This window comes from Diplodia corticola, assembly GCF_001883845.1.
Source record: "Diplodia corticola strain CBS 112549 chromosome Unknown scaffold35, whole genome shotgun sequence".
NCBI classification, from domain to species: Eukaryota; Fungi; Ascomycota; class Dothideomycetes; order Botryosphaeriales; family Botryosphaeriaceae; genus Diplodia; species Diplodia corticola.
Window position 1 is genome coordinate 97,317 of NW_017971514.1, and position 26,681 is coordinate 123,997.

Sequence of the window (26,681 nt, forward strand, 5' to 3'; positions counted from 1 at the left end):
AATGTGGTCAAGCTGAATCCCTGCATTCCGTTCCCTATCTGGGTTGGCGCTTGGGCTGCAGTCGAGGTACAACAACACCTTCACTTGAGCATTGTGACGTGAATGAGCGGAAACAATGCCGATCCCCAAACCACGTCTTTCCAAGTAGTCGATCCGAGTGGATGAAGATGCTTCTGTTCTGAGAATAACAATGTTCCGAAAGTGCCCCAGTGATATAGACAGTGTCCAGCCATGCGTATAGCCATCGTCCTACTTGTCCACCTGGGATCATCTTGAGGAGTACCCTCAATCGTATCTCATCATGTTGCCCATCTGCCCGAATGTCGGCAAGCTGGATTTTCCCTTCTGGAAGGTTGAAGCTTGGAAGGGCTTCTGCGACACATACACCCCATCTACTCAACACCAGAATACAGAGCCCGTCCCAATCCAGCTTTCTAATGCATCTAGTCTCTCGAACCCACACCGTTGCTCCAATATACACACGTCATATCTACTCAGAATTGTTAAAGTCGGGCTGGACTTATGCATCGGTTTGAAGCCTCGTGGTCAAGGCGCTCTCTCCTGCGGGGAGCATTGCCATTCCCAAGCCCCAGGCCTTTGTAGCGAAGGTGCGGGCCAAGTCATGGTGCGCGTTCAATGCCGACACCTCATCGCCCGAAAGGAGGTGGATATTCTTCCTGTGGTGGATGAATGGAATCTCGTAAGGCTCGCACATGGTGTCGGGCGCGGGCAGGCTGCCGTTGTTGAAATAATTGCGGATGTACCCGACCGTACATGGCGAATAAGCCGCAAGGGAGCAATGCTACGAGCGCAGAAATGTCAGTTCCCCATTGAATCCTTCTCGTTAGAATGTGCTTACCCCAGGCGAGTTCTGTGCCAACACTTCGGAGCCTGGAAACAGCGATTTCATCTTGTGCGCGCTGCATCTGGCATTAGTGAATGGCAGGTGCACAAGGGCCGAGTGCTTACTTGACAAGCGGAGTGACCGGGTCCGCAGTATTTCCAATCCAAAGGACGGGGTTGGCCGTGTCGCCACCAAACTCAGGCTTGTAGTCGGTGAATCTGTACAAGGGCCTGAATTTCCAGTTCGCACAATTCATCCTGTGCCCAGCCCACATGGCACCGACGGATGGAGAGATGGCATCGAGCTTGCGCCAGTGCGCTTCCATGCCCTCCATGTCCAGGTGATCTTGGGGGTCACCATCGCTGCACATGATAGCCATTGAAGCCTCGCCATCCACCTGTGCAATATCCGTGTCATTTCCCTTGGCGGCACAGGCGAAAAAATGCTTGCCTGTCAGGTAGCGTTCCATTTCCCCGTCTTCATCCCCGCGAGCCACGGCAGCAAGCATCTCGGCCATGAGCGGAAACGCATGCACTGGTTCATAGAGGGCCATGAACCTGAACAGCCTGACGTCGCTCCACGTGACGATTTCGGGAAATTCGCCTTTGACCTGCACCGGGTTGTGGTAGATCTTTTCGAGAACAGCCAGCGTCTTGGCTTCGATGTCGGCCGCCGTCGAATTGCGGTCCGCAAGTGGGCAAATGCGGGGGCCGACTTGGGCACAACGGTCGTAGAAGGCCTGCATCGCCTTCTCCGTGTCGTGGAGATTGTCCGACCACAGCGTCTTCATGTAGTTTGAGCCATGGACTACACCATCCAAAACGAGCCTCCCGACGCGGTCCGGAAACATGGACGCGAAGGTGCTTCCAAGCAGAGTGCCATATGAGAAGCCCCAATACTGAAGCTTCTCGGTGCCAGGCACGTAGATTTCCGGCAGCCGCAAAGACGCGCACACACCGTGGTTCTCGCACATGGCGAGTGCATCTTCGGTCAGGACGCGCCACGTTTCGGCCTCGCGATACTGGCCAAAGAGCTCGGCAAGTTCCAGCATGTCGCGCGCGACTGATGCGGTGGAGACATAGCGTTTCACGTCGCCCTCGTCGTCCTGTCCAGCGCACGACGCGCCCAGTGCATTGACCATGGACCAGCGCCGCCCGAGCACGGCATCAGAGCTGCCCAGGATGCCCTGCGAGTCCAATCGCAGATTCCACGATTCCCTGATGGCTGCAGAGCGGAAGCAGTGGGCGCCCGGAGTCGTCCTGCCGATGCCGCGAGGATCGAAGCCAACGACGTCAAAGTACTTGGAGGTCGAGTTCTCGGGCGCCTCGAAATCCGGATGCACGGGAGAATCAACGAGGGCCTGAATTGCCAGTCCTGCGGCCGTGACGAGGTCGACGCCAGAGCCTCCCGGTCCGCCTGGGTTCAGGAACACCGGACCGCCGTAGCGCGGGTCGGTGACGGGCACTTTGGCGGGCAGCACCGTCACGGCCAGGCTGACATGTCTGTCGGGAAAGGTGCCATTCCACCAGTCCAGCGGCAGCTCGACACGTGCGCACCGGAAAGCGTAGTAGCATGGCTGGAACGCGAGGTTTTTTGTGGACGGAACCTGTGCAGGACGTGAGCACGCGTCCAGATCGGCACATGGCTTGCGCGGCTTACAGCATCCCACGAGAAGCCCGCTGTCTGGGAGGCTTCGGCGTGCTGGCGTGCCCGCGCGTCCAGCTCGGTGCCCACGAAGGCCACCAGGCGATCAAAGGCGGCAGCGGCAAGGTACAAGACGCCCAGGAAGAGGAGAGCGGTGCGGGCGGCGACGACAGGCCGCTTGCGCGCAGGCTGCGCAGCGGGGTGCCGCTCGGCAGGCGCGGGCGCTTTCATCATGGAGGCAGCAGAGGGCGAGAAGGGCGGCGGGCAGAGCAGTGCTATGGAGACTGGAGAGCGCGTATCATAGCATCGCAGGCGATGCGCGATAAGGCGGCGGCGGGCTCGGCTGCTGCGCGGCTGGGATCATCTAGGCCTGCTGACTGTCACGGCTGCGGTTGGCTGGTTGGCTGGTTGGCTGGCTGGCCGTCGAGGGCGGCGGATGGATGCCCGCCGTAGTCCGTACCTAGGCTGCCGGCCGTAGGCTTGTGGGCTGCGGGCTGCCCGCATGGAAGCCGTCGGGGCGCGTGCAGTCACGTGCGCTCCGAGTCGTGTGCGGTTGATGAAATGATTTTCCGCCCGTCCTGACGCTCGCAGGGCCGGCTGACGGCTGGGCTGGGCGGCGTCTCTGTGTCTCTGATTAAGCCTGATCATGATCCCTCCCCTCGAGCTGGCCCAGCGTGGTGCGGTCCTCTGGTCGCCTGCGTCCGTTGCCGGCCCAGCCCTGTCGCCCTCTGCCCGCCCACAACCAGACTGCCGTGCGACGTGTTACATTTGCGACCTCCCGCCTCTCCCCGTAGCTCCTGCTAGACCTTTGCGTGTGCGGTCATGAGACCCGGCCGGCAAGCCCGTCGCCTCTGACTGGGCCGCCAGCCCACAAGCAGTCACTGGTGCGAAGCGTCGTCTCGATAGAGCCCAGACAGTATGCATAGTTCCATGGGTATCATCCCTAGGTACGAGCGGAGAAAAGCAAGTTCCAGTGTCTGTGTACCTTGTCCCGACCATGAAAAGCAAAGAGAAGAGCTGACCAATCCATGTCCTCAATCTTCTTGAAGTCCCGTCCTGCGCCAAGACCCCGTGTCTTGACGCCCTGCAAAGAGTGTGACTAAGGGTATCCCTTTCCTCCAGGCCAGAGTTTTAGTGAGCCGCAGCCCGAGCAAGAAGACAACGCGCAAAGAAAATAGAGCCCCAAGCGGGAACCCTCATCACCACTGGCCGCCGCCTTGCTGGCCTCCTTGGCCCTGGCTCGGATCCCAGCCGCCTGCAGGAGCGCCGCCGTAGGATTGCTGGCCGCCATAGCCGCCCTGGCTCTGGCCCCAGTTACCGCCGCCGCCGCCGCCGCCGTAACCTGCGAGCATGTGAGAAATACCCTTCGTATGCACATGGGCCGACGCTTCTACTCACCACCACGGCTTTGATAGCCTCCGCCTGCAACGAGCGCGTTAGCGAAGAGCAAGGAAACGAGCGAGTTGAGTGCGGAATGTGAAGTGTCGACGTTGAATCACGTGCCAAAACACGAGTCCGTCTCGGTGCTCGACGAGCAGATGGGAGCATCTGGGAGCAAACTAACCATAACCGCCACCACCACCACCGAAGCCTCCGCCGCGGGGGCCGTTGTAACCGCCGCGGAATCCGCCGCCGCCGCCGCCGCCGGCGGAGCGGTCAGACGCCTTGTCAACGCGAATGGTGCGGCCGTCGAAACTGTAGTGTGAAAGTAAGCGTCGGCGTCGATTCGAGCGACCGAGTCCGTCGCAGATGCAGTGGCGGCCCAAGCTGAGACGCTTCACCGCCTTCGGGGACGTCTTGCGACTTACTCGACGTTGTTCATGTTCTGGATGGCAGCTTCGGCGTCAGCCTCCTGGGTGAAGCGCACGAAGCCGAAGCCGCGGCTGCGGCCCGTGTCGCGATCCTTCACGACGACCTGCGAGGCTCAGAATCAGTGGATGCCAGTGGAGGCCAGTGGAGCTGCTAGCCGCGGGGAGCTCGTACCGCTTCTTCGACCTGGCCGAATTCCTCAAACTTCTGACGAAGGGTAGCATCGTCGGTGTGCCACGCAAGGCCGCTGAGATGCTGTCAGCGGGTGCGCCTGCCGTGGCAACACAGACAGGCGAGCTTACCCTATGAAGAGCTTCGACATTTCAACACGTCGCAATCCTGGATCTGTGCGGAATGTCTCAACAGAATGCCCTCAGACGGGTGGCAGGGTCGACGAGGAACAAGAGTGAGGGGAGGCAAGACGGTGTCGGGCGCTGCGCGCCAGACGATAAAGGAAAGAACAGCAGAGCAGGCGCAGAAGGCAAAAAATCAGGAAGGAGCGACGCGCGGCTGCGCGCCGCGAACGTCCATGAGAATGAGGGCTAGAGCAGGAGAGAGGAACGGACTTGCGGAACGGTGAGCTGGGCTGACGGTGCGAGCTGCGAGCTGCGAGGGTTGGGTTGCGCGCACGAGAGCTGGCGGCTGCGGGTCGCAGAAAAAAGATTGGTGTTCAGAGTTGGACGAACGCAAAGAGGTGGGATGGGGAGTCAGCACAGCGGCGCGGGGCAGCCTGGTGCAATTTGCGCTAGCCGACACGGAGATCGAATAATCGCCGCCCACACTCAGCGGCGAAAGGCCTGGAGGGAGAGTGGCAGGGAAAGGTGAGCAGCTGGAATGGGGCTTGTCCGTATTATGGATGGGCCCTGCGGTGGATCGGGGCCTTCGCGCGCGCCATTGGACACGCGTGCGAAGGCAGCCTGTGGCGGCCATCCCGAAAGCAGCGAGGGCTCTGGCATCGACATCCCGTGTTCAAAAGATCATGCGGCCCATCGCTAGCCTGGCCCTATAAGGCCCAATGGCAGGAGTCAAGCACCGGACACTGCCCCCGCAGCGTGCGCTTCGCCGCCTGCAATTGGCGGGCGCGGTGGGCAGCGCGTGGTGGTGAGGGCGCGCCCACGACCGTCATCCCTACGCGTCGCTGGCGCCCGGCGGCGCGGCGGCGGATGAGTGGCCCTCGCGCGGATTCAAGCTTATCGCGTTGCTGCACGCGTCGAGGCTCGTCCTGGCTCGTGCTCGTCGCCTGTGCAAGGTGAGCGCCCTGGGCCTGAGGCGCGCTGCGAGGGATCAGCTGCCGGGCGTGCGTAGTGCGCCATCCGAGAGCCTGGATTAACGGCCAGCCGGCATATGCATATACAGCGCCGTGCTCGCACATCACTCCCTACGCGAGCAACCGGCTGCGCGTTTCCTACGCCTTCTTTACATAATACCTGCCAGAGCGCTCCCCTGCCCGCGAGCCTCTGCCTTCCGCCTGCGATAACGGGCATCCCCCGCTGCTTGTGCAACGCGAGCCTCACGCCTGACTGGCCCTCCGTCGCCGCCAGGTGCCCCGCCGGGTGCTCCGCCAGGTGCCCCGCCAGGCGCTCCGCCAGGCGGACGTCCGCCGTGTGTCTTCAACGACGCTCCTCCACGGCCGCCGGGTGCTGTGCACGGCCGCGGGCCTCGTCCGCGTGGGAAGCCGCTGCTCGTCGTGGCCGCGGCAGCCCGCCGCCAGCGCGTCCGCAGCAGGCGCGGTGCCGGGCCTGCGGACGCCCTTAGAATGAGTGATTAATTGACATGGTTGATGCTGCAGCAGCGTTGAGATATGATCTGTTCTCTGCACCGCACCGCATGCGCCGGTAGGCCTCTCTGTCTTTCCATAGCACACACTACTTGGCCGCGCCTTCCAGGAAACACCAGCTCCTGCGTCCAACCCACTCTCTCCATCTGCGCCCTCCTGTGGCCAATCGCACCCGTCTCCTTCAGCCTCTTCCTGCGCCCTCAGTCCTCTGCCTGCCACCGACAGTCGCTGTCACATCGCCCCGGCGTGTTTGCTATACCCAACCTGAGCCGCTGTTACACGACGCATCGCTGCCAGTGGAGTCTCCGCCTGGCTCCCGCGTCATGTCCCTCCCAGCTACATGCTAGCCTCGACCATCGCGCTCCGCCCCATGCTGTACAACTTCTCCAGCACGGCCTTCAGATAGTCGGTGAACGGGTCCTGCCGGCTTGCAGCCCGCTGCTGGCTGGGCCGCGTCCATCAGCAGCTGCAGCAGCTGCCAGCCACCGCCGCACATGGATGTCCGCAGGTGGCTAGAAGAGACGAAGACCCCGGGCCCTCCTGCGTCGTTGGGCTCACCGGCAGGTCAGCACGCAAGGGAAGGCGCTCCTCGAGACGCGGCTAAACAGTCATCCCCCAAAAGACGCAAGTCCAAGCGGCCACAGAAGCACACCTCTTCGGACAGCTCGCTGCTCCGGCCCGATCGGCCCAATGGCCATCTCCAGCCGGTGACGCAGAAGCGAGGGGATGGAGATGGAGCCCGCGCGGGGCAGCACGTTGCATCGGATAAAGTGGCTAGTTGCTGTTCTTCTGAGCTTTTCGGGTCGGCTGATCGCAGCGAATCTGAGCTGTACGCTCGCAAGCCCCGCCGCAAGACGCGCCCAGAGATATATGAGCCAAAAGCAGGCAGGAAGCGCCGCAGATGGAACGGTGAGAGCAGGAAGGACCGACACGTACCAACGAGAGAGAAAGATCACCGACGAACCAGGGCCAGGCAGTCAGATATGGCGCATACATTTCATGCCAAGAATGTGGCTCAAGACAGACTGACGGTAAGACGGCTTGCATGCCCCGCAAATTGTTTGCGACTGACGCAGCCGGCTGTCGGCTATAGCTGAAGCCAAACGAGAGCCTTGGGTTGTTCAAGAAGGGACGCGCATCATCACCTGTCAAGGGACGTGGACGTGAGCCTACCTACCTCGTAGCCTTTTGTGTTCCACCTCGCCCTCCTAACCTCGAAAGCAGTGCCTGACCTGGTCTTCTCCGAGATGCGTTTTCTGCAGAAGCGGAGCGAGCCCGTGGATAGCCGGCCAGCAGCAGAAGCCTCGAGGAAGGGCAAGAGGAAAGGCATCATCAGTGTGGGACAAGAGGATGAGATATCGACATATTTTGCCGCCCAACCTGCTGCACTTGCGGAAAAGGACGTCGACACCCCAACTCTAAAGCCGTCGGAGCATCTTTCGGGGAACGAGCAACGCAAACCTCACGATGGTATTTCGCCATCCCTCGAACCAACTTCTTCTACTGAGGCGCCAGTCGACTTGCCAAATAAACCATACCTGGGCTTTGGGACACGGCATGGGGGGTCCACAAACGCTTCGAATGCGTCCTTCCACATACCTTGGTCGGATTCAGGTCGGCGTAACAGTACAGCGGCATCACAGAGATCCCCAAGACGCTCCCTGCCGTCGCAAGTGAGGTCTGAGGAGTTGAACGGCATCCAGGACTGCTCTTCAAACGCTGCAGCAAAGTCCAACCACGACGACGAGATGCATCTGGATACTTCTAGGCTCGTACCGCAGGAATTTGCACTACCGCGCGCGGCCCAGCCCAGAACCATCGTCGGCAGTCGTCATGGCGTCTTCCCGGAAGAAGCGCAAGCTCATCCAAGCTTACAAGCAAACAAGTTGCAGGCTGAGAGCCCAATGCCTCCGTCGTCTCACAAGCATAGGACAGAAAAGCACTGCCAAGAGATCACTAATGTATCACCTCGTCAGGTAGTGTTACAGCGAAAGGGACATACTACGGGAACTGACGTCAATGAACAACGAGGCAGGTATCCGATCCGTACACAGACGGGCAACCGAACTCGGCATGCAGCTCCGCGAGGGGCTGGCGCCCGTGATGCCCAAAGTACTGGGAATGCAGTGATGGCGCAAGATGCAATTGAGGTCACTTCTGATGCAACCAGAAGCCGAGCTCTCCCAAGATCATCGTCACCACTTGGCAAGCTGCTACGCCAGTGTGATGATGCCTGTTATGATTCGGCGGTGGCGTATGCCGTGCCTGTGAGGAGAAGATCTGATGATATTGATACGCGGTGCGTCGAAGGAAGTGTTGGGTTTGCACATTCCCCAAGCCAAGTAAAAGCGGACTGGACAGCGGTGCCACTCCGTCGAGCCGGAGGAATAGCGGAGCGAATCCCGATGCCGTGTCATATGCAAGCACAAGATGCTGCAGCTGCCTCGGATGACTACGATTCAGGCTGTGTTGTTTTTGAAGATGCCCGTATGCCGGAGATCTCAGCAGACGCGATGGAGAGCGAGGAGTATGGGTATATGGACGATGCTGCAGACTTCTATTTGTTCCGAAATCGGATCGCGGGAGGCTTGGACGGGGGATTCTGCCACGATGCAGATGGCGACTACGGCGGATCTGTGTGTGACCTTGGACGAAGCCGCGAACAGCACACGGGACAACACGGTGCTGAGGAGGAAGCAGGAGGGGCGCTGACAGGGTTTTGGCGTCCACATAAGCTGTATTAGCGTTGAAAACATTCCGTCCGCCCGCTGCACGACCCCCTCATCGAGGCGAAAACACGGCGGAGGCCAGCGGCGTCGGCGGGAGACGGCCTGCTGCCATTCTGCCATCGCCTTCCCGACGCAGAGCCTCGGTCGTCGACCAACGCAAGACTAGCATATCTGCCACTGGGCCCCTGACGTGACGTGCCGGTCTTATGCGCGGCGTGCAGCACTCGTGCAGGCGGACAGCGACCCTCGCGGGCAAATTATTCCTTGCGACCGACCTTGGCTGTTCGCGGGCTGTCTCGCGCAGACCGCCCGCCCAGACGTTCGTCACGCTGGCTCCTCCTAATAATCCACGCAAGTCGGCCGCCTCCCGCTACCCCACCACCCTCGACAAAATTCAATCTCGCACGCAGCAGGTAGCGGGACACTTCACCCCCTCAACCACCCCATCGTCAGCATCCATCATGGCTTCCGTCTCCGCCAACGCTCCCAAGGAGTTCACGGCCCGCAAGATCGGCGCCCCCAACACCCTCGAGCACCGCGTCTACATCGAGAAGGATGGCGTCCCCGTCTCGCCCTTCCACGACGTCCCTCTGTATGCCAATGAGCAGCAGACCGTCCTCAACATGATCGTTGAGGTCCCTCGCTGGACCAATGCGAAGATGGAGGTGAGCGTTCCCGCCGTCGACGCCGACGACCCCGCCGCCGAACTGGCCACGCTGACCCATTGCCCCTATCCAGATCTCCAAGGAGGAGACGCTCAACCCCATCAAGCAGGACACCAAGAAGGGCAAGCTCCGCTTTGTCCGCAACTGCTTCCCCCACAAGGGCTACCTCTGGAACTACGGTGCCTTCCCCCAGGTGAGCCCCGCATCGCCGTCGAGCGACCCCGCCATCGGGCCACAACACTGACACATGGCGCCAGACCTGGGAGGACCCCAATGTCATCCACCCCGAGACCAAGGCCAAGGGTGACAACGACCCGCTCGACGTCTGCGAGATCGGTGAGCTCGTCGCCAAGCCCGGTGAGATCAAGCAGGTCAAGGTCCTCGGTGTCATGGCCCTGCTTGATGAGGAGGAGACCGACTGGAAGATCATCGTCATCGACGTCAACGACCCGCTTGCCCCCAGGCTCAACGACATCGAGGACGTCGAGCGCCACCTGCCCGGTCTTCTGAGGGCTACCAACGAGTGGTTCCGCATCTACAAGATTCCCGACGGCAAGCCTGAGAACCAGTTCGCCTTCTCCGGCGAGTGCAAGAACAGGAAGTACGCCACCGACATTGTCCGTGAGTGCGCCGAGGCCTGGGAGCGCCTGATCACCGGCAAGACCCCCAGGGGCGAGGTTTCTCTGTAAGTTCTTTTCTAGTATGCTTTGCTCGCCGTATGCAGGGACTGACGGATGCCTATGCAGCACCAACACCACCCTTGGCTCGTCTCCCGACCGCGTCGACCCCTCGACCATCAACATCCCTGCGGGCGAGAACCAGTACCCCGCTCCCATTGACCCTAGCATTGACAAGTGGTTCTTCATCTCTGGCGCCCCCACCCAGTAGACGATCTGAGTCTAGGGCGCGTGACAACGCCCGAAGCACCGGTCCGGACAGTAGAAGTTGGAACACTTTACATAGCTGCCGTGGAGATGGTATAGACAAAAGAACAATGAAACTCAACGTGAAGAACATTCAAGTCCCTTGATACCCATGCTTTGTGTTCCAGTGATAACTCCGTGAAATGCAACGGCCCAAAATATTAAGCGTGAATCATTGACATGGCTATCCCGACAGTTCCTCCTGTCTTGCGAGCAAGCGCGAATGCCTGTTTACTTCCTCTTCAACCTCCCTGATCTTCATCTTCTCCAAGTCGAGCTTCATTTCCTTGCCATCCTCTGCAGAGAAGTATCATGTCAGTGCTTTGGTCTTGAATGTAGTCGGCGACAACCGGCGGCGGCACAATTCTTGGAGGCTTCCATGCAGCCACAGCCACAGCCATTACTCCGGCACGCCCCTGGGCTGGGTCACAACATACTGAACTTCAACTCTAGTGTTGTCGGCTCTTTGCTGAGTCTCGGCAGCATCTTTGCGTTGATCTTCATGCCGTCTGCCCGGGCATTGGGAGGCAGCAGCGCTAGGAAGTTCCGGGCGGTCTTCGCGTTGCGCACGAAGGGGTTGAATTTGGTGTTCACCTCGGTCAGGAAGCGGGTAATCATGGTGAATGACGGTCTGCGGCGGTCGCTGATGGATGGTGTGGGCCGGACGCGGGGGATGGGGGTGGTGAAGTACAGGCGGCGCCGCTGTTTCTACTTCGAACCAAGGCGGTTAGCAAGCAATTGGGTCTGTCGCAATGGATCACGTACGAGTAGAGGATGGTCTGGCTGCGGCAAGCGGGTCGGACGGCAAAGAGCTCACGGCAGGCGCGCGTTCACTACTATCGCCTTGCGCTCTGGAAATTGTCGGCGCGCCGGCGTCTTTCGGCGGGCGGGACTTGGCGCAGCGAGCAGGCACAAGCGGCCACGACATCGGGTAGCTCTGATGACATCGGCTCGCTGTAGCCCATGCTAGCAACTGGCATCTTTCCCTGATCGCCCATCGCGGCCTTGTCACAATGACACCTACGCCCTCTTCGCTCGCAACGCGCCTCGCGGGCCTATCCGACCAAAACAAGCAATCCGTTCAGCTCATCTACCGCCTCGCGAAACTCCAATTTCAGCCCGGTTCCACTCCCCTCGACGGCGACGAGGGCGACGTGCGCGTCGAGCTTAGCTCCGAAATCCACGACAGCTTAAAGCTCCAAGAAGAAGAGCTCGAGTTGCTCAGACAAGAGGTCGAGGATCTCACTACCGGTGGTGCGCTGGGCAGCAAGAAAAAAGACAACGAGAAGGAGCGTGAAAAGAGTAGATTGAGCATCCAGGTCGCACGGCTGGGCGAAGACCTGAAGCAGTGAGTAGTGAATAACTTTCGGGATATTGTTGGGACATATGCTGACTTTGGGCTTCTCAGAGCACGAAGCCAGTTCCGAAAGGCCCAGTTGCAAGCCAAACGCAACGCCGAAGCTGCAAAGCAGAAGGAGCGCCAGCTGCTCTTTGCCGGAATTCAAGAAGGCAACACCACACCCACTGCAGGAAAGCGTCGTGGAGGCACCGAGAAGCTCACGCAGGACGAAATCATCGCCAACGCCTCGGGCGACGTGACTGCTGCTCTGAGACGTACCCACCAGTTGATGACATCTGAGCTGTCACGCTCCCGATTCGCACAGGAAACACTCGATCAGTCCACGGCTGCACTCGCAGAGCTTGGTGAAAAATACACAGACCTCAGCACGCTTCTCGCAAACTCAAAGACTCTCGTCAACTCGTTACTCAGGTCGCAGAAGAGCGATACTTGGTACCTCGAGACAACCCTCTACATTCTCCTCACCACAATCTGCTGGCTTCTCTTCCGGAGACTTCTCTACGGACCTCTCTGGTGGTTCACCTGGCTCCCTCTCAAATTCGCGTACAAGTTTCTATTCTCGATCCTCACAACAGTTGGTCTAGCCGGCGGCGCAGCATCCACACAGGCCCTCTCGTCACAGGCAGTAACGGCATCTTCGTCTTCCCTTATCATTCAGCCTAGCGCGTCCAACAAGGCACATCCCAGAATGTCAGACCAGCCGAACCACAACATTCCCGCCGGGGCGGGTGGCGCGGGTGTCAAGCGGGGAGACCCGCAGCAGCAGCAGCAGCAGGACCCCAGCCAGGCGGGGAGCATGTCCGAGCAGATTGGGCAGATGGCAGAGCAGGCGGCGAAGCAGCAGGACGATGTGCCGAGGAGAGGGGACGGCGAGCCGTTGGTCGAGTCGGACAAACCGCGAAACCCGAAGAAGAGGATGTGGGATGAGAACGTGGAGAGGGCTAAGTATGAGGCGCAGCAGCAGGAGGAGCAGAGGCAGAGGGACGAGTTGTAACTGCTGTATAGAGGAATTGAGTGCATCTGATGACTCCGGGGTCGCTTACGGTGGCTTACATTCAAGCTCTCCTGTTTCGAATCGTGTTTTCCTCCTTGGTAAAGACCCAAGAGGCTAATCAGATAGCGGTATATGGTGTGGTTAAGTAATAAGACTATTTTAACATGTTGGGGGCGTGGCGCAATGGTAGCGGTAAGTTCCTTCAATGACGCGAAACCACAGATATCTTATACTAATTCCCCTTTGTAGCGTCAGATTCCAGGACCACATACTGGGATATCCTGAAGGCTGTGCGTTCAAATCGCACCGTCCTCATGTTCTTTTTTGGCTTTCCCATGGCTCGGTGGGGCGTGAGATGCGGCTGCCGCCATAGTCTTACCTTTCGGATGCGTGGGCTGCTTTGTCTGACAGACCACGAACCACCACTGGCTTCTTCTCTGATTTTTGGTCTCGTCGAGCAGGACGAGAACCAAACGCGAAGAAGATGCTAAGACATGGACAGCAGCTTACTGCAGAATCGTGGTATGCATGAAGAAGCCGAAGGTGCAAGTCATGCTCTTGGCCCACTCTGACCGAGGCCACGCAATTGCGTAACAGGACGGTGCGTCACTTGTAACGTTGGATGTCTTACGATTATCAGGCCTACGGCTGCACCTTTCCGAAGGTCTGCTTTCTCAACGAAGAAACCCTACTTGTCCAGCTCTCGACTCCGCACATGAAGCCTCGGGCCGACACGGGACGACCACTCCGGCTCACTTCTTTGTCACTGGTTTGGAGAGAGCACTCAGACGCCACAAACATTCGCGAATAGGGCATATCGCACGCTGTAGGGTGTGGCTTTGACGCTTGGGGTGTCCGGACATGTTTTGTCCCGGGACCATTCCCACCTCAGCTCCCTACAACAGTGAAGACTGTGCAGCTCAAGTGACACGGCGAAGCAGGGACGGGAGAAAGACGTATTTCGCAGGCCTCAGGTGCGTGGAAATTCGGAGATGCTGCCTTTCGAAGTCGACGGCGCACACTGTATCACTTGCTTTTTCTTTCGTATCCATGCACGATTCAGCCTCTGTCATACTCCAACCTCGTTTGTTTCCCGCCACGCGCACTCCAGACGGGCTTCAAATATCACGATCGCACCTCACCAAAGCGCTTCCTTTCCCCAACCTCAGACGCCATGGAGGAACACCAGGAAAAGGTCGCGGCCATCGCCGCCAAAGTCCGGAGTTTCGGCGAACAGGGAGTCAAGTATCGCATATCCCACGGCTCCACCAACAGCACCAGGCCTTCGGCCACGCGGCGTGACCACAACGTCCTCGATCTGAGCAGTCTGTGCCGGGTGCTCAAGGTCGACCGGGAGGCTCTCACGGCGTGGGTGGAACCGAACGTGGCCATGGACGGACTGGTCGAAGAGACGCTGAAGCACGGGCTCATTCCTCTGGTGGTCATGGAATTCCCAGGCATCACCGTGGGCGGCGGATACGCGGGCACGTGTGGCGAGAGCAGCTCGTTCAAGTAGGCAAGGCCCTTTTCTCTCTCTCCCTCCCTCTCTCCCTCCCCGAAGCAGCCAGCCAGCCAGCCAGCCAGCCAGCATTGCGTGCGTGCTAACGGCCGCGACACAAGACACGGCTTCTTCGACCGCACCCTCAACTGGGTGGAGATGATCCTCGCCAGCGGCGAGGTGGTCCGCTGCTCCCGGACGGAGCGCGCCGACCTCTTCCACGGCGCGGCGGGCGCGGCGGGCAGCCTGGGGACCACGACGCTGGTCGAGATCCGGCTGCGGGCCGCCAAGCGCTTCGTCGAGACGACGTACCACCCGGTGGCGAGCGCGGCCGAGGCCGTCGCAAAGTGCAAGGCCCTCATCCATGACGCCTCGCTCGAGTACGTCGACGGCATCCTCTTCTCGCCCACGCACGGCGCCGTCGTCGCCGGCCGCCCGACGGACACGCCGGCCGCGGGCGCGCCGACGCAGTGCTTCAGCGCCGCCGAGGACCCGTGGTTCTACCTGCACGTCGAGGAGCGCACGCGGCAGCACGCCGCCGGCGGCGAGGCCGTCACCGAGGCCATCCCCCTCGCCGAGTACCTGTTCCGGTACGACCGCGGCGGCTTCTGGGTCGGGCGCCAGGCCTTCGACTACTTCGGCTGCCCCTTCACCGCCGCCACGCGCCGCTGGTTCGACGACATCCTGCACACGCGCATGCTGTACCTGGCGCTGCACGCGAGCGGCCAGTCGCGGCGCTACATCGTGCAGGACGTGGCGCTGCCCTTTGCCGCGGCCGAGGCCTTCATCGCGCACGTCGGCGGCGGCGTTGACGACGACCACGACCACGACGACAAACACGACGACGACGAGCGCCCGCTGGGCATCTGGCCGCTGTGGCTGTGCCCGGTGAAGCAGAGCCCACCGCCGACGCTGCACCCGCACAACCACAGCGCGGCGGCGCTCGAAGCCGACGGGCAGACGCTGCAGCCTCTGCTCAACGTTGGCGTATGGGGCGTCGGCCCAGCCGAGCACGGCGCCTTCGTGCGGGCGAACCGGGCGCTGGAGCGCAAGGCGCGCGCGCTGGGCGGCATGAAGTGGCTGTACGCGCACGCCTACTACGCCGAGGACGAGTTCTGGGCCGACTTCGACGCGGCGTGGTACGAGGGGTTGCGCGACAGGTACGGCGCGAAGGGGCTGCTGCCGAGCCTGTACGAGAAGGTGAGGGTGGACGTGGCGGCGCCCGAGGAGCGCGCGTGGGCGGCGGCGTCGTGGTGGGTCGAGCGCGCGCGCGCGACGTGGCCGGTCGGCGGGGTTTGGGCGCTCGTGGCCGCGATTCACAGCGGGCAGCACCGGCGCGCGAGGGAGGCGACGTGGAAGTGGCCGAGGTAGTTGTTGTGGTTGTTGTTGTTTGTGTCATGGCGGTGGTGGCAGCGAGAGCGGGGAGGGGGGTATATATGTGTGCAATGTAGAGTCATCACGGCAGGACTTTTCAATTAAAGATGAATTGTATACATTACGATTTACAGGGTCTCATCACTCGTCTCTCTCTCTCTCTCTCTCTCTCTCTCCTCTTTAACCGCTCGCCTTGGCAAGACACTCGGGCTTGCTGGGGTTCCTCGGTCTGCCCACGGACAGGCCTCTCTGGCGGGCAACGGCCATGACGCGCTCGGGGTAGTTGCTGATGACGGCATCGACGCCGTCGTCGAGGAGCTTGCTGATGGTGACCTCGTGGTCGGCGGTCCACGGGATCACCTTCATGCCGAGCGCGTGGGCCTCGTCGACGACGTCCTTGGTGGTGAAGGGCGTGTAGCCGGGCGAGTTGACCGTCAGGTTCGAGGGGAAGCCGTGCACGGGGCTCAGCACGCTGGATCCGATGGCGGCGGCGGCGGCAACCCAGTCGCCGGCGTAGTCGGCCAGGTCGAGCCCGCCGAGCCAGGGGTAGGTGCCGTTGGCGTCCGGGACGACGGTGGTGTCGTCGAGCAGGGCGACGGTGGCGACGGACGGGTAGCGGTCGTGGATCTGGACGAGGGTGCGCCAGTCGAAGCTCTGGATGGTGGTGCGCTCGAGCAGGCGGTGCTTCTGGAGGATGGGCATCAGGTCGAGGTACTTGTCGACGGGCCAGGTCTGCTCGGGGGTGGTGGGGTCGAGCTTGGTTTCGAGGTTGATGGTGACTTTGTCGTCGCCGTAGCAGTTGACCAGGTCCAGGACCTCTTCCAGCGTGGCGATCTTGGTGCCGGGGTGGGTCTCCTGCTGGAGGTGCTCCTCCAGCTGCAGATGGCAGTCCAGGCTCTTCACTTGGGCCAGGGTCAGGTTGTTGATGAAGTCGCCAACGTAGTCGCCGGTGCACTTGGTGGGGTAGATGTAGTGCTGTCGCCGCCGTCAGCAGCCAGTCGGCCAGCAAAAGCACAAAAGCAAGGGCGGGGCACTCACGTCATGCCAGATTACCGGGACGCCGTCCTTGGTGAAGACGGTGTCCATTTCCAGCGTGTCAGCACCGATTTCCTGCAACTTGTTAGCACACGGGCGGGAGTGGAACGGCTGCCAGCCCTACCAGAGCGTAGGCGAATGCCTGCCGAATCGGGTTAGCGCGTCTCCCTCAGTCCCTTCCACAGCTACAGCAATTGCTCACCCAGAGAGACTCTTCGTTTCTCATCCCGATGCCGCCGCGATGCGCCTGGACTTCAATGTGTCCCTTCAGGTCACCGACCGGGATGGGGTACGCTGCGGCATTGGCGACGAGCGCCGCGATGCCGAGGGCGCGGGCGAGCTGGGTGAGGGAAGAAGCGGCCATCGTACGTCCAGACCGGAGAGCAGGGAAACAGGAGCGCTGGGTGCGGAGCAAGAGCAGAGTCAATTGCGGCCTGAATTGCTTTCTCCATTTATACCACCCACCCGCCGGGCGTACCATGACGGTTCTGCATAGGCTTATCCGTCAGCCCAGCGCATCATTCATCCCGCAGCGTGTGCGCATGTGCCCCTCGTCATGGCAGGCGCAGGCCGCTTACCCGGGTTATCTGCCTTGGGAAGCCAAGACACTTGGCGTGGGCTCTGCCGGCTGGCTATCTCGGACCAGCGAGTAAGGTGGCTCGCCTTGATCTCGTGCCTCGGTGTGCCCTGGCTGAGCCGCATCTTTCATCAGTCCCCACGACGACGTGGGCCCAGACGGGACGAAACGTTCCTGGCCGGCCGTCCATGATTGGTCGGCCTTGAATCATGCTTGTTCACGGCTCCAATGCGTTGACGGATCATAGAGGAAATTAGAGAAACGCTGGACAAAAAAACAATAAACAACAGCCGTTCGAACCCGAGCAGAACACCCATGATAATCGTCAATCTCCCTTTCCCAGCTCTTCATGCCATGAGTAACCCAATGCGAGTCCTCCTATCCCACCGGACCCTCTGGACTCCACCTCCACTTCTCGCATCTGGATATCATGAGAATCTCGAAACATGTCTAACAACCAATACCGCCCGTAGCTTTTTCGTATCATACAACCGCCTCGGCCTTCTTGTCGTCGGCAGCCGGACTCAAGAGGCCAACGGCGGCGAAGTCCTCGACCGAAGGACCCTGGGGTATGTCGACCAAGACTGCCGGATCGCTCTTGCGCGACTGCAGTAGGGCTGCGCGGTTCTGTGATGTGGCAAAGTATAAGAAACGGAGTGCGCAGCTTTTGGCCTCCAAGCCACAGTACTCAAATGTATGGTTTGAGGGGGGAACAAAGAAAGAGGAGAGAAGCAAAGAAGGAGGTGCGTTCTGTGCAATTGGTGCACGAGACATCACCAACATAAAGACCATTTTACATCTTGAGAAGCATCGCGCACGCGCGCGTAATTGATGAAGTAGAAGGGGAGGAGAAAAAAAATAAGGGACCAGAACGACGCAAACTTTCCTCCCGGAAGGGAGCATGATCCCAACCATCCAGCACTCCCCCCCCCCCCAAAAAAAAAACCACTCACCTCAAGCCTCCCGCCCAACCCAAACTCCTCCAACACCTCCTCCTCCCTCGCCAAATGATCCGGAGTACTGCCGCACCTCGACGGCCTCTCCGCCGTTTCATCATCACCATTCCCTTCTCCTCCTCTTTCCATCTCTCCCTCCCCGCGTCTCCTCGTCGCCCCCGCAACGACAACACCGACGGAACCGGCACCGGCACCGCGCGACGATCTGTTCTGGTGCAGCAGATCGGCCGGCGACGACGACGTGGGCGTGGGCGTGGCGTCCATCTCGACGGGCGCGCCGGCATTGATGGCCGGCGTCGACGTGTCGAGGTGCGGGACGACGGAGCCGCGGACGAAGCGCGCGGGTGCTGACGCGGGTGGCGCGGGCTCGGTGGACGACGACGAGGACGACGTCGACGTCGACGTCGACGTCGCCGGGGGATTGTCGGCGGGTGGGGGCGCTGCGGCGGTGGCGGCACTGGCCGGGGTGGGGGTGGTGTTGGAGGTCATGCCGGGTTAGTTGTATTGGAGGTGGGTGTGTGTGTGTGTGTGTGTGTGGGATGGATTGGCGATGACGATGGAGTGGTAGGTGGATGATGCAGTGGGTGAGTGAGAGAGTGAGTGAGTGAGTGAGTGAGTGAGTGAGTGAGCGGGCGGGAACAATGGGGAGCAGGATACGAGAGCCGCAAGGCTGCGTCGTTGCCTCAGGACTCAGGCCGGCCGAAGCCAAAACGTGGCCCGACGGGCGCCGGGCTGAGACGGGCAGCTGATACTGAAAGATTGTCGGATTTGAGACTGCAGATGGTGTACAACTGCAGGCGGAAGCGAGGATCGACAGACGTGGCGCTAGCTAGTATTGCTATTTATATCGTCATGCCCTCTGGCCCGCTTATAAGCATGCTACACTGGCCATGGAAGGTGCGTGGGACAAGGCTCAGCTTGTGTAATATATAGTCTAGACTATGAGCACGATAAATATACGTTGAAGATATAATGCCACCAAGTCCACGAGAGTGTTGATCACCAGAATATCATACACTCATCAAGTACGTTTGAGCCGAAGAAGTGGTGCTCATTGGGGGCCACATAGCCAACATAAAGAAGCGCCCTTCCCGCCCGCACGCATCAAGACAATGCTGTAGATTCTGCCACCACAATGGATCACATACCTGTTGCCGATGGATACGGCTTTACTTTCCCCCCCGTGCCCTACCTCTCTCGACTCGACTACGACTCCACCTGCCCGTTCTCTGAATATCCCTCTCGGCATGGCCTCAGCACCGAGGCTTTCTTGCGGCTGGAGTTTGGCCAAGAGGGCCGCTCGGCCGAGGAGATAGCTGCCTTCCTCCAGACATGGCTGTTCTTTGGCCTCCTCAGCTGTGCACTGGAAGTGCCCGTACAGTCATCCGATTTTGTTGACTATGGCCAGCATCCTCCGGTGCTGACAACGCGGGATGCTCTGCCTCGCTATCTAAAGAGACAGCGCCAGGGCGACTTCTCAAATGATAAAAGGACCGTGAGAATCCTAGACGAAGCACGCGTCTACGTCCGCTGTCTGCAGGACGCTCAGGAAGCTGGATCCGAGTTGGTTCCGCCATCGGTGCTGCTCTCCATCATGGTGCTGGGCGCGACGTTGGAGACGATCCTGCACGACGCCTACTGGGCAACCCATGACGAGTCGCGCACGAAGACGTATGATTGGGGAACCTCTGTGCTGCTCAAAGATCAGCTGCTCCAGCGGGGCTGGTGCATCAACGACATAAGCCGGCTGTATTCGACCATGTCGGTCCCAGCGGTCTTGTATGCGTCGACGATTCCAAGGCGAGAGGCCATCCCCAAGGAAGCACACGCGGCGTGCTCCGAAGACGGCTGCGTCGCGAGGACAATCGACGAGGAGACGTACCAGACCGCCCACGTCTGCCGCGACCCGCAGTCGTGCGAGATTCTCGAATCGCCGCTCGACATGGTCAAGCAAGTCCTGGACGATGGCGACATCCCCGTCCTAAACATATCACTTTCAAACGACAAGTACGAGCTCACTGCCTCGTCCAACAAAACCACAAAGTACATCGCCATCTCCCACGTCTGGTCCGACGGGCTGGGCTGCATCGGCAAGAACGAACTCCCAGTCTGCCAGATCGCACGGCTCTACCGCCTCTGCCGCGGCCTCCACGACTTCGTCTACAACAAGATCTTCACCGCCAACGTCTTCGACATCTACTCCGGCCTCAGCGAAACGCCTGCAAGCGACATCTTCTCCCTCTCCCGGTTCCGCGGCAGGAAGAAGCAGCAGCAACAACAACAACAAGAAGAAGCAGCCCCCCCAACCGTGAGCCTCTGGATCGACACCCTCTGCGTGCCGCGCCCCAAGGACTACCGCCGCCTGGCCATCGCCCGCATGAGCGCCACCTACGCCCTCGCCTCCAAAGTGCTCGTCCTCGACTCGGAGATGCTCGCGCTGCCGCAGTCGCGGCCGGCCGCCGAGCTGCTGATCCGCATGCTCGGCACCGGCTGGATGCGGCGCGTGTGGACGATGCAGGAGGGCGCCCTCGGCTCCAAGCACCTCTACGTCCAGCTCGCCGACGGCGGCGGCGTCCTGGACGTGCAGCGCGCGCTGGTGCGCATGCGGCGGGCGGCGGGCGACAACAAGACGACGACCAACGACCCGGGCGCCGCCGTCGTCGACCGCGACACGGTCGTCTTCTTCGGCGAGCTGGAGCGGGTGCGCGACGCGCACGCGACGCAGGGCTTCGCGCTGTCGGGCTACCAACGGCGCGTGGGCGACAAGCACAAGAACGAGCGGCACGAGGGCGCCATGGCGGGGGCGCTGGCGACGGCGCTGCGGGCGCTGGAGGGGCGCGCGACGACCAACGCGGGCGACGCGTACCTCTGCCTGGCGGGCATGGTCGGGCTGGGCGGCGACGCCGTGGGCGAGCTGTTCGGGACGCCCGTCGAGGGGCGGGCGCGCGCGCTGCTGGCCCGGCTGAAGTACGTGCCCAAGGGCATCGTCTTCTCGCCCGGGCGCAAGCTCGACGCGGCGGCCGATCAGCGCGGGTACCGCTGGGTGTGCGCCAGCTTCTGGGAGTCCAAGGTGTTGCTGCTGCCGGACCAGACGCGCGAGCGGGCGCGCTTCGAGCCCGCGGACGGCGGCCTGCGCGTCGAGTACCCGGGTTTCGTGCTCGAACCGCTCGCCGGGCCTCTGTCGCCGGCCTACTTCCTCTTCCAGCACCGCGAGACGTGGTTCAAGGCGACGTACGATGCTGCGTGCGGCAGCAGTCCGCAAGAGCTCGTCGACGCCGCCGACGACGACGAGCAGTCCCCCCCGCAGCTGGGCGTCGTTTGCTCCAGGAGCGAAGTCGTGCAGCATGGCCCCCGCGGGTCGCACACTCCAGCCGCGTTGGTGGCTCTGTTGGAGGGCAGGAAGAAGAGTCTCCTGGGCTACCTCGACCGCGAGGGAAACGAGCAGGTCTGGTGTCGGTATATATGTCAGCTGACTCTGTCGACTCCGCAGCCAGGGGATTTCGAGAGGGGTGCGGCCGTCGGGAAGGCGGGGAGGCCGAGTTGGGGAAGCGACGGGTGGAAGTTGAGGTCGGTGGTCATACCTCAGGTTTGGTATATTTCTTGAACACTTCCACTCCCTCATTGCAAAAATAGTGGCCGCATGAGCGCTCGATAACAACGGTGTTTTTCTCTATCAACCTGACTACAGCGTGACCATTGTCGAGCCTGAGCCGCCCGTTGCATCTCCGCCACCTCCTCCGCCTGGTCGCACCGCTGACCAGGCCCCACCACTCCATCCCCCCCTCCTACCACCAAGCTGCCCCCATGAAGAAAGATATTGCAGCGAAAAAGCAAAAAAAAGACTAGAAGCAACCAAATCGATGCCGATGCCTCGGGAAGAGAACTGGCCGTGAATGCAAAAGAAAAAAAAGAAAAATCCCAGCAAACTAAAGTACACATTAAATGTCGGCGGTTTGGTGGTATCATGAACAAGCCCAGGGGAGAGGTCCGCCAACAGGCCTCAATCCCGTGCCCCATCAACGCTAAGCGAAAACGACCAAAGGAGATTGTGAGTGAACTCGTTGACGAGAGTTGGAGAGGGCGAAAAGCAGGAAGCAGAAAAGAAAAGGGCGTGAGAACAGGCTGCGCCTGCATCGATGCAACTCGGTGAATCGTCTGCTGGCAGAAGGATCGACAAGAATGGAAAAGCACCAAGGAAAAGTAATACGAAATCCCAAAATACGCCGGATGCGCCGTGCCGAGGAGCCCGCTCGCTTTTGTACATTCGCTCGTGAAAAGTCCCAGAATCCCATCCCTTAGCCGCTAGCTCTCAGAGCCTTTCCGGCGCCCCCGGGTTTTCGAGGTTGCCGAGAATGTGCTCCGGCGGGATGCGATTTATGTTGGCATTCTTGTCTCCCATCTGCGTCGGCGCCGGCACGTAGCCTTCACGCGCTCTGCGGATGCGTTCGGCTGCGATACCCGCCACGACAAGCAGCATGATCAGCGCCAGTGAGATGGCGAGCGCGATGAGCACCACCAATCCGAGCGCAAGATTGCCACCTGGAAACACGTCAGTTACATATTCACCCACGTCACCCATCGTGTGAACTCACCACTTGTCCGGAAGACGTTTTGGGGCTTCTCAACGAAGACTTGCGAGAGACTACCTTGGCCGTTGCTGGCCGTAGTAGAGAGGATGAAGGGCTGGAAATCGGTGCCGTTGTAGGTAACCGCCGACGCGTTTCCGAATCCAGGAACGTTGAGCTCGCCCAGCACCATAAGGATCTTGTCCTTGTCTAGGTTCTCGTTCGAGTCGTGATCCTCCTTGATGGAGAAAACTTGGAGGCCGCGGACGACGGAACCTTCGCCGAGGCCCTCTCCAACCGACACCCAGTCGTCGGCACCAGTACCCGTGAGCATGACGAAAGCCGACCCATTCGAGGCTGTGCCTGCAACCCAAAACCGAGTTCCATCGCTGTCGGCTGCTGTGATTGCATCGACTGGTCCAGGAACCTGCTCAGACCCAGGAAGAGTCTTGAATGACGAATCCTTGACCGTGTAAGTGACGAGCGCCGTGGTGTTGTCATCGGCGGTAAGATTGCCGCCAAGGAGGAGCTCGTTCTGTGTGACCCAAAGCATGACCGAAACCGAGCCCGACAGCCCGTTGCCAGGGCTGACCCATTGGCCACGATCGGTGGCGTAGACGCAGAGAGCAGGGCAAGTGAAAGCACCAGCCGAGTCAAACTCTCCACCTACGAAGACATCGCCAGAGTCTGGCCGAGGCGCAATGGCGTTGACTGAGACTGCACCGCTGCTACGGTCGAGAGCCTGGGGCTGAGTGCTGGAGAAATCAGCATTGGCGAGACTGTAAGAGAAGAGCCCATTGAGCTCCGTGTCACTGGCATTGCCAGTGAATCTACCGCCGACCCATAGAGTCGAATCCGAATCCTGAGTAGCAAGGGCGACGATAGTAGCCGTAGCGTCCAATTGGTCGCTAAGGCCGGTGACCTGGTCAGAGTTGGAGGTGTTGACGAAGAGGAGGTTGTTGAACTCGGAACCGTCCGTGCCCATAACCGAGAAATGACCACCGATGACGGTGATGTTCAGGCTGTTCTGTTCGTAGACCAGCCCAGTGACCACGCCGGTAACGCTCTGAGAGCTTGTCGAGCGCTTGGTAAGATTTGACGAGGCAGACTCGGCCTCAGGCTGAATCTGGATGGGGTAGCGTTGCAAGCCAAGCTGTTCCGCGTTGATCAGGCCAACAGCGCCACTCGCTTCCAAAGCCTGAGACGCGACAGCTCCTGCAAACAGGGGATCGGAATCCGGGACATCCGTCCAAGCATTGAGCTGACCAGAAACCGCAATCGCCTGCACATCCAAGTTGCGAACCCAGTTTCCCCTCGAGGGAGACCAAAGCGCCATGCCTTCAACGGAGAAAGTCGCATTTTGCCCGAAAGCCTGAACAGCCGTAATGTCGCCGCTCAGTGCAAGGACGAACTCTGGAGTGTCGTTCGTCAAGTTGAGGCTGAGAGGGATGATCTGAGCAACACTGCCGTTGATACCAGCGCCCAGGGGGGTCCAGGTGTTGTCGGATGTCGAATACAGCGCGACGCCGTTCAAACCGTCCACGGTGTTTTTGGCTGTGTTGGAGAAGTTGCCACCAACAAAGAGGTCCGTGCCGTTGATGTACAGAGCGCGGACCTCGGAGTTGAGGCCGCCGTCTGCAAGGCTGACAGTTGTATTATCCTTGATGGCGAAAATGTGGCTGACATTACTGCTGCTGAAATTGCCGCCAATGTACATCGCATTGCCGTCGGTTACCATGACATTGATCCCCGCAGAGTCGCTGAGTTGGGAGCCAGCAGTGTCGACAACAGAGGCCGAGAAATCGTCACTGACGGTATCGAGGCCGGGGTCGTATTCGTAGAGGCCATTGAGGCCGCCAGAGGAGGAGCTCATGAGTTCGAAGCGCACACGCTGAGCGACAATGTTGAGAGGCCCTTGTTGGCCGTCGGCAGGCGTGAGCTCGACAAACGGGCGGAAGGAGTCGGAAATCGCGTCTATGTAACCATAATAGATTGTGTCGTACTTGTCGTAGTAGTTTGTCTGGAACAAGGTCATCGAGATGGGCGCACCTGCAGTCGTGGTACCATTGGTCATTGTTCCTGTGACGTTGACCTGCCCGCGGATCTCGCAAGTGTTGTCTTGTTTACATCCGGGAGTGTACAGGCGTACAGTGTAATTGCCAGACTGCTTAACGTTAGGCTTAAAAACCACGGAAGCCGAAGTGCTGTCGACGCTCTCTCCACTCGTGAAGTTCGCGCTGAGCCACTCTGAGCTGCTAGAGTGAGATGGTTCGATTTCCCAGGGGCCAGTTTGAGTAGCGGTGGCCGACGTGTTGGTGCTTTCGCAGGTAGGGTGGTTAAAGTCGTTGATAGCAAAAGCGTAAATGTCATCTTGGTACAACTCAATGCCAGCCAGGCCAGCACCGTCACCGTACCATTCTGAGATATCGATGCGGAAGGCATTCATGCCGACCTGGTTGACAAAGTGGAAGTCCTGGTGCGTGGTGTTACCTTGCGGAAGAGGGCAGCGAGCATCACACGTGATGTTATTTCCATCGGCATCAACATGGGTGAGGTTCATGATACCGCCATCGGGCAGGGCAGTGAAGCGCCATGTCCTTGTTCCACGGCCATCCTCGTTGGTGTTGTACAGGCGTAGCTTAGTAGGCTGGAATCCAAACTGGAACTCGGCCTTCCAGAATCCTGGTGAAGCGTCCTTCAACAAAAAAGCATTGCCAGATCCACCTTGCCCTGACTTGCAGAGGATGTTCCTGGGGTCACTGAATCCGCTCTTCGACGAGGCAGCTTGGGAGGTGATGTTTCCGGCCCCCAAGGGAATGATCTGCTGGTCCTTCTGCTTTGGAGTAGTAGTGTTTCCCAGTCCATCAAACGATCCTCCGAAAATGATGTGGCCATCAGAATTCTTTACAATGGAAGAAACGGGTCCGTTGAAACCGGCGAAAGGCAGGTTCGTCCAGCCGTCTGCCCATGCAAGGGCGTTGGTGGAGTTCGCCGCAGAGAAAGAGCCGCCGACGTACACGATTCCAGAATCCGAGTCGCAATACAAGCTCTTAACACTGCCGGTCAGTCCATCCCAAGGGGTGATGTCAGATGTGTTGGGGTTGAAAAGGGCTATGCCGGGCGTCTCGACGCCGCCTAAGCTGGTGAAGTTTCCTCCGATGACAATGCCGGTCAGGGATCCGTCCTTCACGAAAGGGCACATGGCCTGGATGTTGGCGTCACCCACGGCGATGTTGGCGAAGGCGCCGTTTGGGAAACGCGACAGGATTGCCTGGCTGCCATTTGTGAGGTACGTGTTTTGCTCTTGGCCGACCCACTCGTAGATGGAGAGGGCGTCGAAATTGCCGGCGAGGGCGACGCGGCCAAGCTCAGAAATGTCGATGTTCGGCGAATCGACGGCTTCGAAGGAGACGGCGCGGGTGGTGGGGGCGCCGATCAGGGCGGCTGAAAGAAGGGCGGCTGCAAGCCTACCGGCCGACATGACCGGCGATGAGGAAGGCGCCCTCATTGCCTGAGCCGGCGGCGACCGGGTGGAGCGGGCGAGAAGCAGTGCGGAGGGCGGCGGTGTCGTCGTTGTGGAGAAGTCGGAGAGGGAGTTTAGTGTTGACGAAAGCACGACATGCCTGGGCGGATAAGCTGGTTGTGAGGTACCCGGGTCGCAAACGGAGGTGATGAAGCAGACGGGGGCGGCGACGAATGGGAAGCGGCGCGCAGGGTCGGAAACAAGGCGGGTCCGGGACGGAGGCGCAGGGGAAGGGCTGGCGTGCGACGTGGCGCTGGTAACGAGTGACTGTGGGTGAGAAAGATCGAGACGCAGGAAAACCAAAGAGAGTGACAGCCGGCGACGGACGTGCGAGTCGGTCGTGGAGACGTGAAGGATGAAGATGGAGTTCAACGGGATCTCCTCTGCAGCGCGCAGAGTCAGCGGTGC

The 26,681-nt window shown here is 60.2% G+C and overlaps 11 protein-coding genes across 11 annotated transcripts; 5 read left to right on the forward strand and 6 right to left on the reverse strand.

The window, feature by feature from the left end:
- Window positions 1-520: 520 nt before the first annotated feature.
- BKCO1_3500031 (alpha beta-hydrolase) lies at window positions 521-2,719 on the reverse strand (the record flags this gene model as incomplete). The annotated part of the gene is made up of 4 exons (XM_020274776.1): window positions 521-802; window positions 860-920; window positions 970-2,450; window positions 2,504-2,719. The coding sequence occupies 4 exons, from the start codon at window positions 2,717-2,719 to the stop codon at window positions 521-523; spliced, it is 2,040 nt and encodes a 679-aa protein (XP_020129149.1).
- A 968-nt stretch (window positions 2,720-3,687) lies between these two features.
- BKCO1_3500032 (rna recognition domain-containing protein) lies at window positions 3,688-4,619 on the reverse strand (the record flags this gene model as incomplete). Its single annotated transcript, XM_020274777.1, has 6 exons — window positions 3,688-3,830; window positions 3,887-3,910; window positions 4,053-4,183; window positions 4,297-4,403; window positions 4,472-4,544; window positions 4,600-4,619. 6 exons carry the CDS (start codon window positions 4,617-4,619, stop codon window positions 3,688-3,690), a joined length of 498 nt encoding a protein of 165 aa, XP_020129146.1.
- Window positions 4,620-6,568: 1,949 nt separating this feature from the next.
- On the forward strand, window positions 6,569-8,818 carry BKCO1_3500033 (uncharacterized protein; the record flags this gene model as incomplete). The annotated part of the gene is made up of 3 exons (XM_020274778.1): window positions 6,569-7,105; window positions 7,168-7,237; window positions 7,299-8,818. The coding sequence occupies 3 exons, from the start codon at window positions 6,569-6,571 to the stop codon at window positions 8,816-8,818; spliced, it is 2,127 nt and encodes a 708-aa protein (XP_020129147.1).
- A 446-nt stretch (window positions 8,819-9,264) lies between these two features.
- BKCO1_3500034 (inorganic pyrophosphatase) lies at window positions 9,265-10,356 on the forward strand (the record flags this gene model as incomplete). The annotated part of the gene is made up of 4 exons (XM_020274779.1): window positions 9,265-9,468; window positions 9,542-9,661; window positions 9,726-10,153; window positions 10,215-10,356. The coding sequence occupies 4 exons, from the start codon at window positions 9,265-9,267 to the stop codon at window positions 10,354-10,356; spliced, it is 894 nt and encodes a 297-aa protein (XP_020129144.1).
- Window positions 10,357-10,575: 219 nt separating this feature from the next.
- On the reverse strand, window positions 10,576-11,009 carry BKCO1_3500035 (mitochondrial 54s ribosomal protein 44; the record flags this gene model as incomplete). The annotated part of the gene is made up of 2 exons (XM_020274780.1): window positions 10,576-10,688; window positions 10,829-11,009. The coding sequence occupies 2 exons, from the start codon at window positions 11,007-11,009 to the stop codon at window positions 10,576-10,578; spliced, it is 294 nt and encodes a 97-aa protein (XP_020129145.1).
- Window positions 11,010-11,404: 395 nt separating this feature from the next.
- On the forward strand, window positions 11,405-12,745 carry BKCO1_3500036 (sec20 domain protein; the record flags this gene model as incomplete). The annotated part of the gene is made up of 2 exons (XM_020274781.1): window positions 11,405-11,739; window positions 11,800-12,745. 2 exons carry the CDS (start codon window positions 11,405-11,407, stop codon window positions 12,743-12,745), a joined length of 1,281 nt encoding a protein of 426 aa, XP_020129142.1.
- A 1,174-nt stretch (window positions 12,746-13,919) lies between these two features.
- BKCO1_3500037 (fad binding domain-containing protein) lies at window positions 13,920-15,614 on the forward strand (the record flags this gene model as incomplete). Its single annotated transcript, XM_020274782.1, has 2 exons — window positions 13,920-14,257; window positions 14,366-15,614. The coding sequence occupies 2 exons, from the start codon at window positions 13,920-13,922 to the stop codon at window positions 15,612-15,614; spliced, it is 1,587 nt and encodes a 528-aa protein (XP_020129143.1).
- Window positions 15,615-15,797: 183 nt separating this feature from the next.
- Window positions 15,798-17,016, reverse strand: BKCO1_3500038 (glycerophosphoryl diester phosphodiesterase; the record flags this gene model as incomplete). Its single annotated transcript, XM_020274783.1, has 4 exons — window positions 15,798-16,592; window positions 16,656-16,727; window positions 16,777-16,794; window positions 16,855-17,016. 4 exons carry the CDS (start codon window positions 17,014-17,016, stop codon window positions 15,798-15,800), a joined length of 1,047 nt encoding a protein of 348 aa, XP_020129140.1.
- A 696-nt stretch (window positions 17,017-17,712) lies between these two features.
- BKCO1_3500039 (uncharacterized protein) lies at window positions 17,713-18,674 on the reverse strand (the record flags this gene model as incomplete). The annotated part of the gene is made up of 2 exons (XM_020274784.1): window positions 17,713-17,856; window positions 18,183-18,674. The coding sequence occupies 2 exons, from the start codon at window positions 18,672-18,674 to the stop codon at window positions 17,713-17,715; spliced, it is 636 nt and encodes a 211-aa protein (XP_020129141.1).
- Window positions 18,675-19,320: 646 nt separating this feature from the next.
- On the forward strand, window positions 19,321-21,789 carry BKCO1_3500040 (het domain; the record flags this gene model as incomplete). The annotated part of the gene is made up of 1 exon (XM_020274786.1): window positions 19,321-21,789. One exon carries the CDS (start codon window positions 19,321-19,323, stop codon window positions 21,787-21,789), a length of 2,469 nt encoding a protein of 822 aa, XP_020129199.1.
- A 705-nt stretch (window positions 21,790-22,494) lies between these two features.
- On the reverse strand, window positions 22,495-26,258 carry BKCO1_3500041 (cellular morphogenesis protein; the record flags this gene model as incomplete). Its single annotated transcript, XM_020274787.1, has 2 exons — window positions 22,495-22,724; window positions 22,778-26,258. 2 exons carry the CDS (start codon window positions 26,256-26,258, stop codon window positions 22,495-22,497), a joined length of 3,711 nt encoding a protein of 1,236 aa, XP_020129198.1.
- Window positions 26,259-26,681: the final 423 nt, after the last annotated feature.